Raw genomic sequence first — 16,820 nt, 5'->3', positions numbered from 1 at the left:
CTCTGTTTTGACCTCAGAGCTGGATGCAATCTGACTGAGCTCAAGGTATTTTGCAAAGAAGACTGGGGTAAAAAAAAAATTGTGATTGTATCTGTAAAAGACCTGAGGTAGACCCGACCTGCAGCACAAGGTGGTTCTATTCAGGTAAGCTGATGACAACATATTTAGTTTTAAAAAGAGTTTAAAAAACTTGAAACCATGCATATTCTTTGATCCACTTCACAAAAGAGCACTGCTTTGTGGTGACCCACATCATAAAATCCACTGTCAAATAATAGCTTCCTGGGTGTAATGTGGCAAAACGCGAAAAAAAACATCAAGGGTATGAATCCTTCTGCAAGGCACTCTGTGTAGGATTACTATCATATTCCATTTCCTCCTTCCCCAGATCCTGCACTCTTCCTGAACCTTCATACCCTGCTTCTGACTTTCCATCCCCTTTTCATCTCTTTAATTTCCTCTTGTCTGCCTCGAACTGAACGTCTCTCTTCCTCCCCTCCCGGCCCTTTCTCCTTCCACATGTGAGGAAACACTTTTCCCACAAAAACCTCAAATACATTCACGCACACGCAAATTCATTTCCTAGAGTCACTCAGTTAAAGCAGAACTACTGCTCAGTTAAACCATCATTGGATTGTGTGTCCTCATATCCCGCCGTTACGCACTCACGCACAGCTCCCGAGCCCAGATCCAACCAGAGACCACACCCTGCTTCAGGTCTCAAGCCCTCCCACACGCGCTCGAGACAGCCGGGGTCAGAGAGCGCGAGCCTATTGGACTTTTTTGGGGGTCTGTTTTTGAGGAAGGGGCTTCGAGTAAAGATTCCTGCTGTGTGTAGCTTTTGGAGGCAGTTTTCTTTCTCTAACACGTCTCTTTCCTTTTTTTCTGGAAACTTTACCCAAATTTGCTTCCTCCACGTCCCAAACTCGGTGAGTAAACTTAAAATTGGTTATGCTTGGTTTACTGAAATGTTGAGCAAAATTGGGCACGTTTTGCGTGCAATTCTCAGTTTATTCAGATATAAAGTTGAGTTTTTCAAATTCTTTGAGAGAAACTTGCGCTCTAAACTTAGTAATCCATCTATTTTGTAAAGGTTTATTGTCATGTTTGGACTCTTGAAAAGTCCCTTTCTGTCCATTTCGCCCGCGGATATTTTTGTTAAGCTCGTAACTGAGGCGCTCAAGATGAAAGGGGCGTTGTCAGTGTGTGTGTGTGTGTGTGTGTGTGCGTGTGTGTGTGTGTGTGTCTTTTAGGGAAACGTAGCCCAAAGTGAATTAATGTCTGGTGCGTTGGGAAGGAAGAGAAAGCTTTTTTTTCTTTTTTTCTTAAGTTGATGCAGGAAATTTGCAGGTTCCTCAGCAACTCAAAGTGGCAGACGTTTCGATTTTTTAGATTAGTTTAATCAAAAGTAGTTTATTTCTATCGAAGTTTTCTAAGTTTATTCTTGTGACACATTTAAAACATTGTTTTGTCCAAAGTATCCACAATTTAAATAATCAATAATGCAATCAGCAAATATAAACTACAGTAAAATACCTGCAAAATACATCAAGATACAATAACTCTTAAAAAAAACACGATGATGCACAATAAAATAAATATGATTTTATGTAATTCATTATTTTAGGGGCTTGTTAAGTTTAACTCCGGTGATTAATGCCCTACTCATGACTAGTTGTGAAATTACCACTAGCATACATAAGTTATATAAAAGACCCATATATAATGGAGTTGTTTTTGCAATGTGTCCCAATGCATAACGGTGCACGTCTTTCACTTTGTATGTGGCAGTCCATCACTATCGCAGTCTCCCGTTACTTAGGGCGCCCTCTTGTGGATAAAATGTATTTGAGACACAGCCTGGATCAGTAAAGATAGTCTCTGTAAAGCTAAATGTTGCCTTAATGTTACATGTTGTTGACATAAACCAAGTTGAAATTCTCATACAATAACATTGACTAAATTTAGCATGATTTACACAAACGTTAAAACGAATCTAATCACGTTTTTGAGACAGTGAGACAATAATTTTTCCTCTGTTTCTGTTAACATAAAGTAGTGTATTGTTTGTTACTGTTATGATGACATTATTTATAATTTTTCTTTATTGTTAATAGGATTTTGAAACAGAAAGTTTAAATGAACAACTGAATTTAGTCATTCCTTTATGCTATTCTGCTAATCACAGACTACACACAAGCGGAGGAGTGAGCTGCAGGTAAAAAAGATGGGTGGGACATCCTTCGTGTCTCCTTTCCACGGAGGCGTACATCAACTTTATGGTTAGGGAGGATGTAATGATATCACACATGGTCCATTGACTTGGAGACTGATAAAAATCACTACTTGTGACCAACACAAGACTTATAGTACCTTACATTTGCCGTCACACTAGAATGACGTCTAACTTTCTCTAGTATATCATTAGACAGACTTTAAAGTGAACTAATGGGTTGATTAAAAATTGGATTGATTCAAAACCATTTACCTTCTGATTGCTCACTGTCCTAACGTGTCGCTTAATTTAAAGTTCAGTTGCAAACACATGCAGATATTTTGTAAATTTCAGTGTGCACTTCAGCAACTTATGCAGAAAGAAAGATTGCTCAATTTAGACCTGTTGACTCCAGATGTGAGTTTCACACTGACACTGAACAGTGTTGGCTTACATCTACAAGAAGCACCTCAAACTTTCCTTAGATGGAAGAATAACTCAAGCAACCAATGAACATCACCTCAAAATCCAGAAAAAAGCACTTTACCCAACAGTTTCATTACATTTGCATCTTATCAAATTAAGTAAGTATTCAGTCCTAATTCTGTGGGTCATACTTGTTTTTTAAGCACTTTCTTTTCTTCTAAACCTCTGAACCAGACACCTTCAAAATTTGAGTCCAGTACATTGCACTTTAACTGGTCCTCCTAGTGATCCCAACTTATGTGAGATAATTTAAAGCTCCACCTGTGTAGCTATGGACAGATTTCTCACCTGTCCCTTTATCATCCTCGCTCATAAGATAAGACATTGCATATTCCTTCCATCTCTGAATAATCGCTCTCAACAAGACTCTCACTCTCAAAGGGCATTTTAATGTTCCTCCAATCTACTGTCTTGTCCAAGACGTCCATTGTGATGGGAGGTGTTGGCATGTGAGAGCATCTGATAAGAGAAAGGTGTGAATTTGACAAATGGGATACTAAACACCCAGGTATGTAGAAGGCTGTAATCCTGGGCTGACAGACATATAGCCTCTGAACAAGTGTAGAGCATTTAGGGGAAGAACAAAGGCAGACAACGGGGGGATAATAAACAGGTGGAGATGGAGATGAAAGTAGAGTTCTTCTTTCTGTCTCACTATGCCATGTGGAAGTCATTACTCAAGGCTGTCACATGAGGAATGTAGGGGAAAAAGACACAGACACATAAAAGTCTTGTTGGCAATCGACTTGAAGGAATTCCTATGTCAGAGGGAGGTCTAAGCAGAGGAGGAAAACAGTTGTGTGTATTTATGTGTGTGGATTGTTTTTTTAGGCACCTTTTCAGCCATCAAGACTGTAATGGCTACATTACTCTAGTATCTACAGACCTACGCCAATTAACTGTTTTATTTACGTTCATATACAGAAGCATGACATATCACTGGCTGTTGTTTTATGACTTAAAAAGAACACTGGCTGTAATTTTCTCTTAATCAGCTGTTCATCTGTTCAGTCGCTGCATGCTAGCTGTTTGTGGTGGTGGCTCTTGCATGCATGGTGCCTTCGGCCAGTGACTCCTTCTGTTGCCCTCCAACCAATTAAAACGCAGGAACTTATCTGAGGCTATAAGGTAGGATAAAATGCGGTGCATTTCCATTTACATCTACGTCCCCTTTGAAATGCCACCCTGAGCAACTGCCGGTAAGGCTTATATCAAAAATTACCACTGACTGTTATTATTTACAAACAGCTCATTTCATTGTAACGTATTAGTAAAAAAAAAAATCTTTGATTAAATTCCCTTAATTTTGTAATAAGAAATAGTTAATAATATGAATACACGGGGAGAAAGCTTTAGAATAATAATCAATCTTGTTTGGCTTGGTTCTTAAAAATTCTCTATTAATACTTCATCAGTTGAAGTATTAATTGTGATACTTCTCGATTTTTTTAAACTTCGTCCAGTACTGTCTGGAAGCTGGAGCCTAAAGGTTAAACGTCTTGTTTACTGTTTATTGTAAGAACATTAAGCATTAAATGTCAAGAAGTAAAACAGTTGTCCTTACTGAAAATAAACGAGGAGTGGAGTGAGGTTGCAGCTGAGGCTACGTGCAGAAAAAGAAAATAAATGGAAAGCCAAAGCGTTTTTTCCATCGCTGTATTGCACATTAAGACTTCTTAAAAAGTGGTAAAATGCCTTTAAAGATCGAACATCTAGAGGAATTACCAGCATTTTTAGGTTTTCACATATTTTATATGTAATCTCAATCGTCTAAGACTAATAACTACTGAGTAGTAGTATTCTAAGAGAGAACAACACTCTTCACCATCTTATGAAGATTTCATAAAATTAAATATGGAAACTCTTTTTTTCTACATTAATAGTACTAATGAAGTCAGGATATGTATGGCAAGGCAAGTATGAAAATAATGACCTTCTATGTCTGGATACATGTGTAAAAAATAAAAATGAATTTGGAAAAATATTTTGATATTTAGGCTTCATACATTTACAGTAAACTTTTGTAATCACACTTCATGTATGAAGAAATCTGAAGCACTGATGTGCTAGAAGCTAGAGTTGTGAAATCTGCAATTCCTAAACAAATTGAAAGAAGGTTCTTCACTTAACTAAGCTTGTCTTTTAATATGGCACAATCAAGTTGACATATTACAGAAAATTTGGTCTAGAAATTGTGCCTATCCTGTGATCACATCCTCTGGACGAACTGTTAAATCTTTGTCCAGAGAAAAGTAAGTGTTTTACCATCTGTCATGCAGTTCAGAAAACCTTTTCCTCTTTTTAGAGGAAAAGGTTCAAGCACTTACTTGCCTCTTCTACTCTTATTGTGGTCTATTCCACAAAAAAGTGTTAGAAATTACATGCATTAAACCGCTTTTTACCTATAACTCTGCAGCTTTGTGTGTGTATATGCTTTCTTGCAAGCTTTTTCGTGTACTTCCTTTTTTGTGTACTTTTTTGTTAGCTAATACAGACAGCATTGTCTGTATTAGCTAACTTTTTTGTGCAAGTTAGCTAATACAGACAAGCTAACTTATCTGTATTAGCTTGTTGGAGATGGGAAGTGCCTTTTGTATTTTATCCAACAGTCAATGCACCATGGCTGCTGATGCTATAAAAATGTACTGATGAAGATGAAAAATTACACAGGTTATGTCTGAGAAAAAAAACTGTTGGAAGTATTTTTCAGTTTTAATAATGTTTCCACCTCGGCTGTATAAAAGCCATTGCACCCTTCTTTGCTTTGCCAGTGGATTCTATTTTTTAGAATCAGCTCTGCGTGGCCTAAAGGTGAAACACTATGGAGCAGATGCTTGTTTCTAAAAGAAGGCGCTGGAGCCGACTTGGAGTAACTGAGATTGATCAGTTTTACCCAAGACTTGACAGCTCAGTTATAGTCCCAGTGAGTGCAGATAACAAAGTCAGCCCAGCTGGTAAATAACAAAGCAGCTTAATTATCTCAGAAACTTGTGTTTAACAGAAAGTGTGGTTCGGCGCAGCCCACAGATTATAGCGTACCGTCACATTCTTGTGGTCGCAGCTCGCTGCCTTGCTCTCTTGGATGTTGTAGTAGTTGCTGACTGTAACTCTGGTGCTGTGTATGTTATGGCCTTCAGAGCTCTGAAGACTGTTACGTTTCTACTTGCAATAACAATTCTGCAGTTATTGTCGAGGAAATTGTTAAATATGCTACTTTTAGATCTAATGAGCACGCCTTAACTGCAAAGGCTAAAAACAGAAAACAAAAAACACGAGTGACCAATTCTTGAGCCAGTGAATGAATGGTCTTTTCCTTTCAAGTAGTCTCATGTTCGTTTCTTTACTCTTTCTTTAATTATTATTAATATTATTATTATTATTATTATTATTATTATTATTATTATTATTATTATTGAATCTGTAAGTGATTACTTCCAACCTAATTGTTTCAGTTTTAATATATTGCAATGCTCAGATTAAATGTATTTTTATAACACATTTCCTTCTATAAAGCATGCTGCCAAATCTTATTTAGCAAAATAATTTACCCTATTGATAGACGTTAACCAATTAGTTGTGTTTAATGAGACTGACATTTTTAAATCGTAATCACAGTTCAGTAATTAACTACTCCTTTAAATGGTTCACTGTTTATGAGTTATTTTCTTTTCCTACACATATAATTTTTTTTTTCCTAGTTGGAGAGTAGTAATCTCTAATGTATCTCTGCTGAGCTGCATTTTATGAAGTTATATAATTTTTAGTTACAAAAATCTAAATTAGATTTATATTTCCCTTGATGTTAATTTTCACCTCTGTTGTTTGGGAAGAGTTTGGATTAAACAACTCGGATTTTTTTTTTTTAGTTTCCAGTCTTCCCAAATTATATATTGCTACCTAATAATCCTTAAAGTAATACAACTATCCTTTAGAATAAACCTTGAATGTTAAGTTGACTTCCACTAACATTAAAAATAAAGCAAAATAATTCAAAAGAATAACTTAAATGTATTTAAGGCTATATGCAAAACAGACATGATGGAGATTTTTAAATTCCAAGTTAAAAGAGAAAAGTATATTTTTGGTCTTTTTATACTTCAGTCACTCATTTACATAGCAGGAGTGAGAGAAACACAGAGGAAGGACAGAGACAGGAAGAGTGGGACACTGAGAGAGACAGGGGAGTGAGACTCAGCAGCCCAGTTAAGTCTGTGGCTTTGTGTTTTATGAAAGGAGTAAAAAAAAAGGACTTTAAAAGTCAGCATTTTCCACCAGGCAAGAGAATCAGCCGACATACACACACACACACACACACACACACACACGCACACACACACCCCCACACACACACACGCAAACTTGTACTCAAATACTGAGTCCCCCAGCCTCCTATTATAAGGCTGAGTGGAGAGGAGGAATGGCTGCATGTGTGCCTGCTTCCAGTTGTATGTGTTAGCGCGTTCAGTTGGTTGAAGTTTATCTGTCTCTGTGGTTCTTTATATTTGGCTCCAAAAAGTCGGAGTTTCCAAACATCACATGCAGCGAACCCTATCTCATCCAGTACAAAATTAGCTCAGAAATAGTGCTCAAGTTAAAGTGACTTCCATTATAAAACACTAATTTATGTCTGTCCTTTTCTTATTTCAGCTGCATAACTTTATTGGCTTTGTGTTGATTGGATCTGGTAAATCAAAAGCTCTGATTCTACTTTTATAACCCCCCAGTGTTTTGCCCCCCCTTACCCCCACATGCCTCCTGAAAAATGATGTTACAGGGAAAAGACTAGCTTGCAGAAATCAGCACACAAGAATCAAATGAATGGCTCATTAACAGGCCAGGTATTTCAATCATTAGATTCAAGTGCATTGGATTAGCAATCCATTTAAAGTTGCACTCCAGTGGCTCGTTAACACGGGTTGGAGACCTGTGATGTAGAACATGGAGGACAGAGGCAATTCAGGATTAACGTTGGACACTTCAGCCCAAAGTGATTCATTTTGAATTAAAAATATAAAAAAATTGCTCAGCGTCACCGTGACACTTGAAAATGGGAGGTCAGACATTTGTTTTTGTGTCATACAAATAGGACTTGGCATTTAAAGTTTACATTCTTAACATTTACATAATCATGCCAAGTCATTGACAGGCTTTGATGTCCGCTCCACTCCATGCTGGTTTGGCTGTTGAATCATCTAAAACTCCTTCTTTTTTTGTTTGTTTATTTTGGTTCTTGGTAAACCAAAAATGTGTGTGTGTTTACACTCGTAACGCCCTTCTCCCCACCCTCCAATGGAAATCGTTTTCTTCTCTTACTGCCTCCTCCTTTTTTTTCCTCCTCTCTTCCCTGATAATGACACTGTGTTTGTGTAAAAGCTTTTCGCCAAAGAATTTCTCTCCTGGTTAGTTAAGCCTTGGATGCCAATGGTGGATGTAGTCATCAGGCTTTTAAGGAAATTAGGATCAAATGCTTCTGGTGGTAGTTTGTGATACCCATAGCGGTAGTTTGTGAATTAGGACAGTTCCCCAGGCAGCATTAGAAAAGGGCGGGGGGAAGCAAGCTCAAGACAAAACTATAACTTATCTCTCAGTTGCATTTTCTATTGCTTTTATACCTGTGCTGCCAATTGGGAGTTGTTGCCTTTTACTTGCAGCTGCTGGAAAGAAAGACGATTTTACATGCTTTCTGCCGAAGTGCAATGCATTTTATCCTGCCCCAGAATTGAACATTTTCCTCTTTTTTGATTGTTTAGGGGCATTAGAAGGAGTGGCATTTGCTATTCATGGAAGAATATGAACATCTGCCTACAGGCAAAGGAAATGAGATAAATTATTAAGTGAATACAAATGTAGAGCTTTGCAGCCTTTTATTCATGAATTGTACCCATATGAAAACACACACATATAAAACAGCCCATCACTCATTGCCAATGCTTTTGATTCCCCCCCCGCCCCAACTCAAAGTGGGAGGTCCTATTCCACGCCACATCCCACAGCCACATGCACGACTGGCACAAAAACGGCGGCTGGCTTCCTGTTGGTGGAGAGAGGTTGTTTTTTATTGTAGCTCCATTTTGGCAGACGAGACTAATTCCACTACTGTCTGGCTCTGTGTTTTTGAGTGTGTGTCTGAGCTTCACACATGTGCCTTTAATTTTGTTTGGGTCTCTGCCTCCACAGCTTCAAAGTGTTATTGGGAGGCTGTCTCTGAAGTCAGATTGCGTAAACTTGTCCGGCATAATTGCCACATTGATAGAGCTTGATGTGTGACACAGTACACAGAAGACAGACAGCAGTTGTGATCGTTATATTTATGATGTTCTTAATCTACAGCCATGTAATGTTTTTAACCCACCTATAAGCTTAAAGCAATGCTGTAAAAGTGACCAAAGTCAGTGAATGTACTGACTTGTGTCCAGTGAGGATGCTCACTGGACAGGAAACACTGGATGAAATGTTATTCCCAATAGATATGAACATAAACAGCTCTTCTGCAGAGCTCAGCCCCTTTCAGTAGCTTCATTTATAAGGTCACTTGCCTGGTCGCTTGTTGTACAGCGTAGATGACAGATCTCTCATTTGGTTACATAATCACTTCATGACCAGTGTATGCAGTGAATCTCAGCATTGTTCAGACCATAATCAGATTTAGTTAATACTTTACTCAGTAATCTGTGGAAAAGATGATCTAATTAGCATTACAGCAATCAAAGCCTTCCTATGATCGCTGACCAGCTTTTTGCCTCGCAACATTGCTTTATTCTGTTTGCCATATAGCTGGAGACGGCTCCTGTCACTCTGACTCTTTCTGTGACGTCTTAATTATAGGAACAGCACTGCTTGAGTTTTGAAATCAAAACTTTTTAAATCCTTGGTACAACTTGGCCTGTGTCAATGCTCAACATTGGACTTCTAAAAGGCGTTCAGATCAGTATCACTTGAAAGCTAGAGATAGATAGATAGCTTTCAAGTAGGGATGCACTGATCAATTGGCCACGATTTTCTTAATTTTGGGAGATCTGCCGATACTTACATGTGAAGATGATATTATCCACTGATCTTATCCACCTCGGCAAAGGTGTAAAAATCAACTACTGTCCTCTTTTGCTCTGCTGTCAGAGAGGGTTGACTGACAGATCCACCCACCAGGTCATGTCTGCACATGTGCAGCTAATAATAGTAAGACCTCTGTTGGCAACTCAGCGATTTTCTTGCTATAAGTAGCAACATTTCAGACCAAAAAACTGCAGGTGCTTACATGTTCAGTACAAGCATGTGAAGCTCTTCTTGCTCCAAAGATGTCTTGCAAATAATTTATTTCCTGACTCCACTGTTTTCTTCAAGGGAACTTCTTCTTTTAAAATTGTTTCTGAATTGATTGGCGTAACTTGGCCCTAAAACAGAATGAGGTCATCTGTGTGTCGCTACTGCATGAAATAAGCTGCTGTGATGAAAGTTGAGAGCCCGGCGTGAATAAAGGAAGAGCCAAGAGGCCTGTTCAATTAATGTCTGTTTAAAGAGACTCTTTGTCCCTTGTAATTCACATTGTTTCATTTTAGATTGATCATCGTGTTTAAAAACAAATTTGATTTTCAGTTAATAACTTCAGATTTAGATGTTATAAAACATAATAGGATAGCAGACATGGATAAAGACTGAACGTTTGACTTGGATTGAGTTTTTATTCCTATCACAGAAATAGGAATCCACCTGATATGATCACTTCATATAATCAAACAATAACATTTTAGAAGTGTGGTCAGTCAAATAACCACACGCTTTCTGCCAACTGTCTGCTTTTCTCATGTGCTGGCTTTAAACTAATACACCTTGAGCCATTCCATGATTTATTACACAACAACCACAAAATTTGATGTATTTCATCAAGTTTTTAGTGTAATAGAATAACACAAATTGGTTGATAAATGGAGAATAAATTATATACCAAATTTTCAAAGTTTCTGACAAATAAGATCAAAACATTCTGTATTTGCTCTTTTACCCCAAATAAAATTCAGTCCAACTAGTCTCCTCAAACATCTCACTGACCACTGTTCGAGTCATCATCTGAAAATGGAAAGACATAGCGGTCAAAATAAACTGGCAAGCTCATTCATCAGAGAAGCACCCAGGAGGCTAATGGTAACTCTAGCTCCTTTGGGCAAATCTGGACAACTATTAGTTTCGCATTCCACAAATCTAACCTTTTATTTGAAAATGGCATGAAGAAAGCCACTGCTGAAAGAAAGCTATAAGGATCCCTATTTAAAGTTTACCACATCAATGTAGGGGACACAGAAAAGGTGAGAAAAACATTATGTAACTTTTATGTTACGTGTGGAGGGTTCACAAACATATTAAGTTTAATGGTTGCCCTGTGACAAGTTCTATTAATGCTACAGTACTATAATATAGTGTAAGAATATAATAAAATAGTTTAAGCTTCAGGACAGCTATAGCTTCTTGCATGGATTAAAAGGAAATAAAAGCAGAGAATTCATATCTAAATGACTGATGACATATGGGTTATGCTGATTTCTGTAGCCAAATACTGCGGTCTTTTACTTTTGTTGTAATGACACAGAGACCCTGGGGACTCTTCGAGCAACAAACGGAAGAATAATCTGTGATCTGAAACAACACGTTGTCTGCACTTCATATACAATTTGTAGATTCAATTTGACTGAGCTGAAGAGTTGTTCTGTGTATACATTTCATGCCGTTGTCCTCCGTAGTACAGAATTGTGTATCTGGAGTTTTTGCTTCTGTCAACAATTCATTGTCTGAATTAAGGCCTTGAAATAAACACTCCCACTCATTGCAGATGTATATACTAACAAGCTCAGCATCTCAGACACAGGCTCAGAGGCAGACACAACACAAACATTTCTCTGTAATTTCAAGGGGAGACTTTGAGACGACAATTATTTTCTTTTTTTTCTTTTTGTTTTATTACCACTGCGTTTTTCTCAGATGTTTGCAAAAGCTGAATGTTGGGAATTGGCTCCAGATGTGTTGAAAGCTATGCACATTAATGCTGCTTTCTTCACCTCTCATTTAGTTTAAAGTTAGCACACATAAAAAGACATAATGGTTGAATTTATTCTTATGTTTTGTCTGTGAGAAAAATCTAAATTCCTTTCAGGAGTTTCTCATGAACTTTTTTTTGCGAGAGTGGCCTACAGTGAGAATCTATATTTCACAGTTATAGTTCATATAACTACAGAAATGAATCTTTACAGGCTTTTTTTTCACCTCTGACAGATTTTGATCCAGTCTTCACCCTCATCCTGCAGCCCAGCCTGTGTGCCCTAAAGCACAAGCATTCAGAAGTTGCCCTACCCGAAGCATCGACGTACATCGTACAGTTTCCAGCCAGTGAAGAACCAACCAGCTCCTGAAACAACCCACAGGCCTTCCAGCTGGAAACCAAAGAGAGACGGACACTACAGTGCACTAGAGAGTCAGACTAACAGGAGAGTCATGTTGATCATCTTAGCCTTCATCATCCTCTTCCACCTGGCTTCAGCCATCTTGCTGTTTGTTGCTACAATTCACAATGTAAGCACAGAACAATGATCTATCTATGTCTTCCACACGCAGCGTTTCAAGATGTGCTTTTTAATCTTGTCAACCTATCCCTCCCTGATAAAGGCATGGTGGGTGGTGTCACCTCCCGGTCGTGAAGTAATCTATTCCGACTTGTGGTACACCTGTAACAGCACCTGCTACATTGTGGAGAACAGTCACTCTACCGAAGCTGGTAATATGAAATACCAACTCTGTGTTCCTGACACATGTTTGAGCTCATTTAAAGCTCATTGTCACTTTTTTTCTCCCCCCCTCAGTTTATCTACAGGCAGTTCAGGCTACGATCATCCTGGCAACCATTTTGTGCTGCGTCAGCTTCTTTGTCTTCATGCTTCAGCTGTTCAGCATCCAACAGGGAGAGAGATTCATTTTCACAGCTGCTATCCAGTTGCTTGCCTGTACGTAAGACACACGTGCTATCACTTTGCCAACGTGATGTTGTCGACTGCAAACTGCTACCACGGTTGGGTGCTGCTACCAAATAAGACCAGAGGTGGAACAAAATCCACTTCTTGCCACTAAATGAAATCTAGTACAGTCAGTGAATATTGATGTTAAATTTATAGAATAGAATCCACTTGTGTGAAATGTATAGTTTGTGAATACCTTAACAATGCCCATGCAGTTATGCAAAAATGTTAAGATGTACAGAATAATTTTGGAAAAAACAGGGACATTTGCTGTTAACCTTAAATAAAAAAGTAACATGATGTGTTCTTAGTTACTTTAAAAAAAAACAATGTGGGTACCATTTAACATTTCAAAACTACATACTTGATTTACTTGAACATTCACTGAAGTCCCTGCTAGCTGACTTGCAACTTTTTACTGTTTGTCTCTTCCTTCCAGCTCTATGTGTGATGATCTCTGCGTCCATCTACACAGCCGAGAGCAAGAACTTCCATGCAGACAGTCTCAAAGATGGCTCCTACGGTTCCTCTTACATCGTGGCATGGGTTAGCTTTCCCATGACTCTCATCAGCGGCTTCATGTACCTGGTGCTCAGGAAACGTAAATAGGTGTGACAGGGCAAGCAACAACATAGATAGGATTTTTGGATGTTCATGCATAACAACAAAGGGGCATTTTCACATTTTCTCTCCATCAGGTTTTTAGTATTTACATCTGGAACTTAAATCTCTTTTGCTAACACATTGTCTTCTTAATTTTTTATTTTTTTGCCAACCAATTCCATCAATTTTCACAAGAAAAGTGTAAAAATTCCTTTGACTGTGACGAAAGGGTTTACCTAAGGGCCCGTATTTTCAGTAAACTGCAACATTTTTGTGTACATATTTGAAGTGTATGTTTAATTCAGGTTACGTTTTAGCAGTAGAAATAAATAAGATATATTACTCAAAGCATAAAAGAAGTGTAGTGAAGTCATAGCGAAAGTGTCACATTGTAGGATTTTGACGCTTGTATTCTTTTTATGCTAATTTGTGATTTCTTAAAGAAAGAGGAAGCAGTGATGTAGTGTGTTATTTGGGATTAAAATTGAACAAAACAGACAAACTTGAAATATGAATGAAGATTTTCTTTGTTACTGACTTTTGTCATAGCTTCTCTGAGAAGCTATTTATTGTTATAAACCACTGCTTATCTTGTATTTTTAAAATACTGAAGATTGAAGAAACGTTTGTCGGTTCTTATCCTCTGGTCAAGCTATTTCCCTTTCAGAACAATATATTTCATTTATGCATATTAACCAATATGTGTATCAGTCTTGGGCTTCATGTTTATGTTTGAACATTTAAAGAAAGCTATTCGAAATTCATTGTGCTAATTTGTAATAGAGTTTAGACCACATAATCTAGGAAAGACTAAAATAAAGAGGCCTGGGAGAATGGACATGAAAATGATTATGCTCTGCTGTCTCTAGCTGATACTTGAAAATGGATGGAACATTATGTTGTAGAGCAAGAATGTGAATTCATTTTGTTTCATTTCTACAGGTTTGTTAAAATTACAGCAAATCTCAACACTGAACAAAATTTGTTGTTTGTTTCATAAACCTTAATCAGATGTCTTACTGGAACCAAATTTGACCTGGTTTTGTCATGAATTGTCTCTTATTAGAACCACCATAAAAATACACAATTTCTTTCACCAGAAAAAGCTTTTTTTGAAGTACTAACTTACGTTGCTTGAGCATTTCATATTGTTATATTTAACTTTTTAAGAGCTTATGTTAAACACAATTGTCAGTGTATAGAGTTTTCTTTTTCTGTTTCCTGTGGATGTGTAGTGCTGCAGAGCACTGTTTGCTGTTTTTATTCTGGCTTGTTTTTCATGTGGTTGTTTTTGACCTCAGTTGCAACATCTCCATCATCTATTGGACATCATGTTGTGTTTTTATGTATCACATAAAACTGTACTGACACCCAGTGGACAGTTTGGGAACTGCAACATTGTTTTTAAGGATACAGATATTTGTCCTTTCATCTTTTGAATATAAATTTTAATAAATGTTAATATTAATTAATCTTAAGTATTGATATGCTTCTGTATTTTTTTCTTGTTCTCTGCTTTCTTGTCTACTACTACTACTACTACAACTACTAAAAAAATTTCAGAAAAGGGGAAAAAACACTGGTTTATATGTTTTTCAGATGTTTATGTCAGTAGTTTAGATTCAGGGAAGCCGTCTGAGCTTCTGGATTTTGTAGAATCCTTTTGCTTTTATCTGGAGAATGACACTTGATTACCAGTAATATTTTTTGTATTTATTTTTCTTGTCATAAAGAAAAGTATTCTTTCGTAGCCTTGCAAAATTGTATGTTTCTCTTTACTTAAAAATCTGAACACGTTTCGTTTAGCTGAACTGAGGAAAAAGGGTCTTATTGCATCTCATCGGTGCATACTCCAGTCCAGTAGGTGGCGTCCACACTGTGCTGTTGATTTGCTAGCTGCTAGAAGAAGAAGAAAACCCGGAAAAAAATCAAAGAGACGACGATCTGAGGTGTTGAGGTATTGTTACTGTTAGTAAACTGTTTAACTATTAATTTTTTAAATACCTGTACTTAAGGTAGAAAGAGCAACTTTGAAGCTATCGTACTTTTCTAAAAACATCTTCCCCACCGTACCGGAAATGTACGAATACAAGGAAAAACACATCAGCCGTTGCCAGTTAAAACCGTTATTTTGTGCCATCATCATCTAACACGTAGAAGCTTGAAGCATCATTATTTTACCCATATTAAGAGTCTGAAAGGTTTACATTGAAGTGAAACTACGCTATATTTCTAAGACGGCGTTGTTCTGGAACGTTCCTTCTCCAGCTTGCAAAAATGCTTCAGAAAATTGTGTGCCCGTGTGCTGCCTAACTAATATTGTCTGTCTTATTGAATCTTAAAACCTGCCATTTTCGATGATGCTGCTCCTTGATGCAAGATTTAAAATATTTTCATGGCGAATCATGTAGTCATCAGAACAACAACAAAACAAGAACTCAAAACGTCTGAGATATACATCAGTTTTATGATTATAAATGAATTTCACTTTTTGAATTGAATCACACAGGGCTGCATAGAGGCACTGTTGCCTTTCAGCAAGACAGTCCTGGGTTCAAATCCCGGCCTGGGGGTCTTTCTGCATGGAGTTTCCATGTTCTCTCCGGAGATGTACTACTTTACTGAGACGCCCCTCCACGCTTTGTGCCTGATGTTATGAGCTTCTGTTTCCACAGTACACCAGAGACTTAACCCAGCATGTCATCCACACCAAATCAAAGTCCAGCTTTCACTTGCTCTAGCGAACATGCTGGTCTGTCAGCTAAACGTAAGAGAATGAAACATTTCTCCAAAAAGCAGTCGAACAACTTACGCCGAATAAACATTGGCGTGGCCTTTCAAAGATGGCGCGACCTCAAAGATTCGCATGGATTCAGGTCTGACGCACAGTTGGCCTTGCATCTTCTTCATGAGTAAGTTCCGTGTTTAAAGCTGTCTTAGCTGTAGCGCAAGACAGAACTGTCTTGTATACATGTGCATACATACCTTTCTGGCTTGCACTTTCACAGAGTTTGTCTCTTTTGCTTTCTTTATCTCTGTTGATGTCTGCACATCTCCATTTCTGGGCCATAAAGAGAGCTTTGACTGTACTGCTCTGCTTGCATGGAAAATGTACTCACATGCACAATGTGCGAGTACCCCCCCAAAAAAGTGGTATTGCTCCTTTATAAGAGCTTTTTCTCTCCACTTACCAAAGTAATGGCTTCCTGGGAATTGTTAAACCTCTTCTCATAGAGGAGATGTTTGGGTCAGTCTTGGTCACGAGAGCTTTATTAGTGCATTTCTGAGTGGGGTGTAGCTTTGCTGCTGATGTGATGCTTTGTGTCTTAGGTTATTGTCAACAATTGTTGGCATGCTTACATTCACTCTTCTTATGACTAAAAGATGAATGAAAAGACACAATTTTCTTTATGTATCAGTAGAAGACACTTGAAAGAACATATGCTCAAAATATTTTATATATATTTGTTTATTAATGTATTTTACTGACTTCTTGTTCAGGTTTGTGACTGACATTT

At 37.8% G+C, this 16,820-nt stretch overlaps 2 protein-coding genes across 8 annotated transcripts in view; both read left to right on the top strand.

The window, feature by feature from the left end:
* The first annotated feature begins 651 nt into the window (after window positions 1–651).
* emp2 (epithelial membrane protein 2) lies at window positions 652–14,776 on the top strand. The gene is made up of 5 exons (XM_007572059.2): window positions 652–929; window positions 11,963–12,259; window positions 12,353–12,461; window positions 12,547–12,687; window positions 13,139–14,776. Exons 2-5 carry the CDS (start codon window positions 12,182–12,184, stop codon window positions 13,306–13,308), a joined length of 498 nt encoding a protein of 165 aa, XP_007572121.1. The 5' UTR covers window positions 652–929; window positions 11,963–12,181; the 3' UTR covers window positions 13,309–14,776.
* A 330-nt stretch (window positions 14,777–15,106) lies between these two features.
* The window catches only part of LOC103151822 (activating transcription factor 7-interacting protein 2-like), an 11,666-nt gene continuing 9,952 nt past the window's right edge, over window positions 15,107–16,820 (top strand). The window contains exons 1-2 of one of the 7 annotated variants that reach the window (XM_007572056.2): window positions 15,114–15,259; window positions 15,978–16,214. In XM_007572056.2, coding sequence (XP_007572118.1) covers window positions 16,000–16,214 — 215 coding nt within the window. In that variant the 5' untranslated portion in view covers window positions 15,114–15,259; window positions 15,978–15,999. Of the gene's footprint in view, window positions 15,260–15,287; window positions 15,318–15,811; window positions 16,215–16,820 lie in introns of those variants that run through there. The other 6 variants (XM_007572055.2, XM_016681763.1, XM_007572058.2 and 3 more) reach the window with 6 other exon arrangements.

The sequence above is a fragment of the Poecilia formosa genome, unplaced genomic scaffold (assembly GCF_000485575.1).
Source record: "Poecilia formosa unplaced genomic scaffold, Poecilia_formosa-5.1.2 Scaffold293, whole genome shotgun sequence".
Taxonomy (NCBI): Eukaryota; Metazoa; Chordata; class Actinopteri; order Cyprinodontiformes; family Poeciliidae; genus Poecilia; species Poecilia formosa.
The sequence above is the reverse complement of the archived record's forward strand: the minus strand, read 5'-3'. Positions and strand labels throughout refer to the sequence as shown.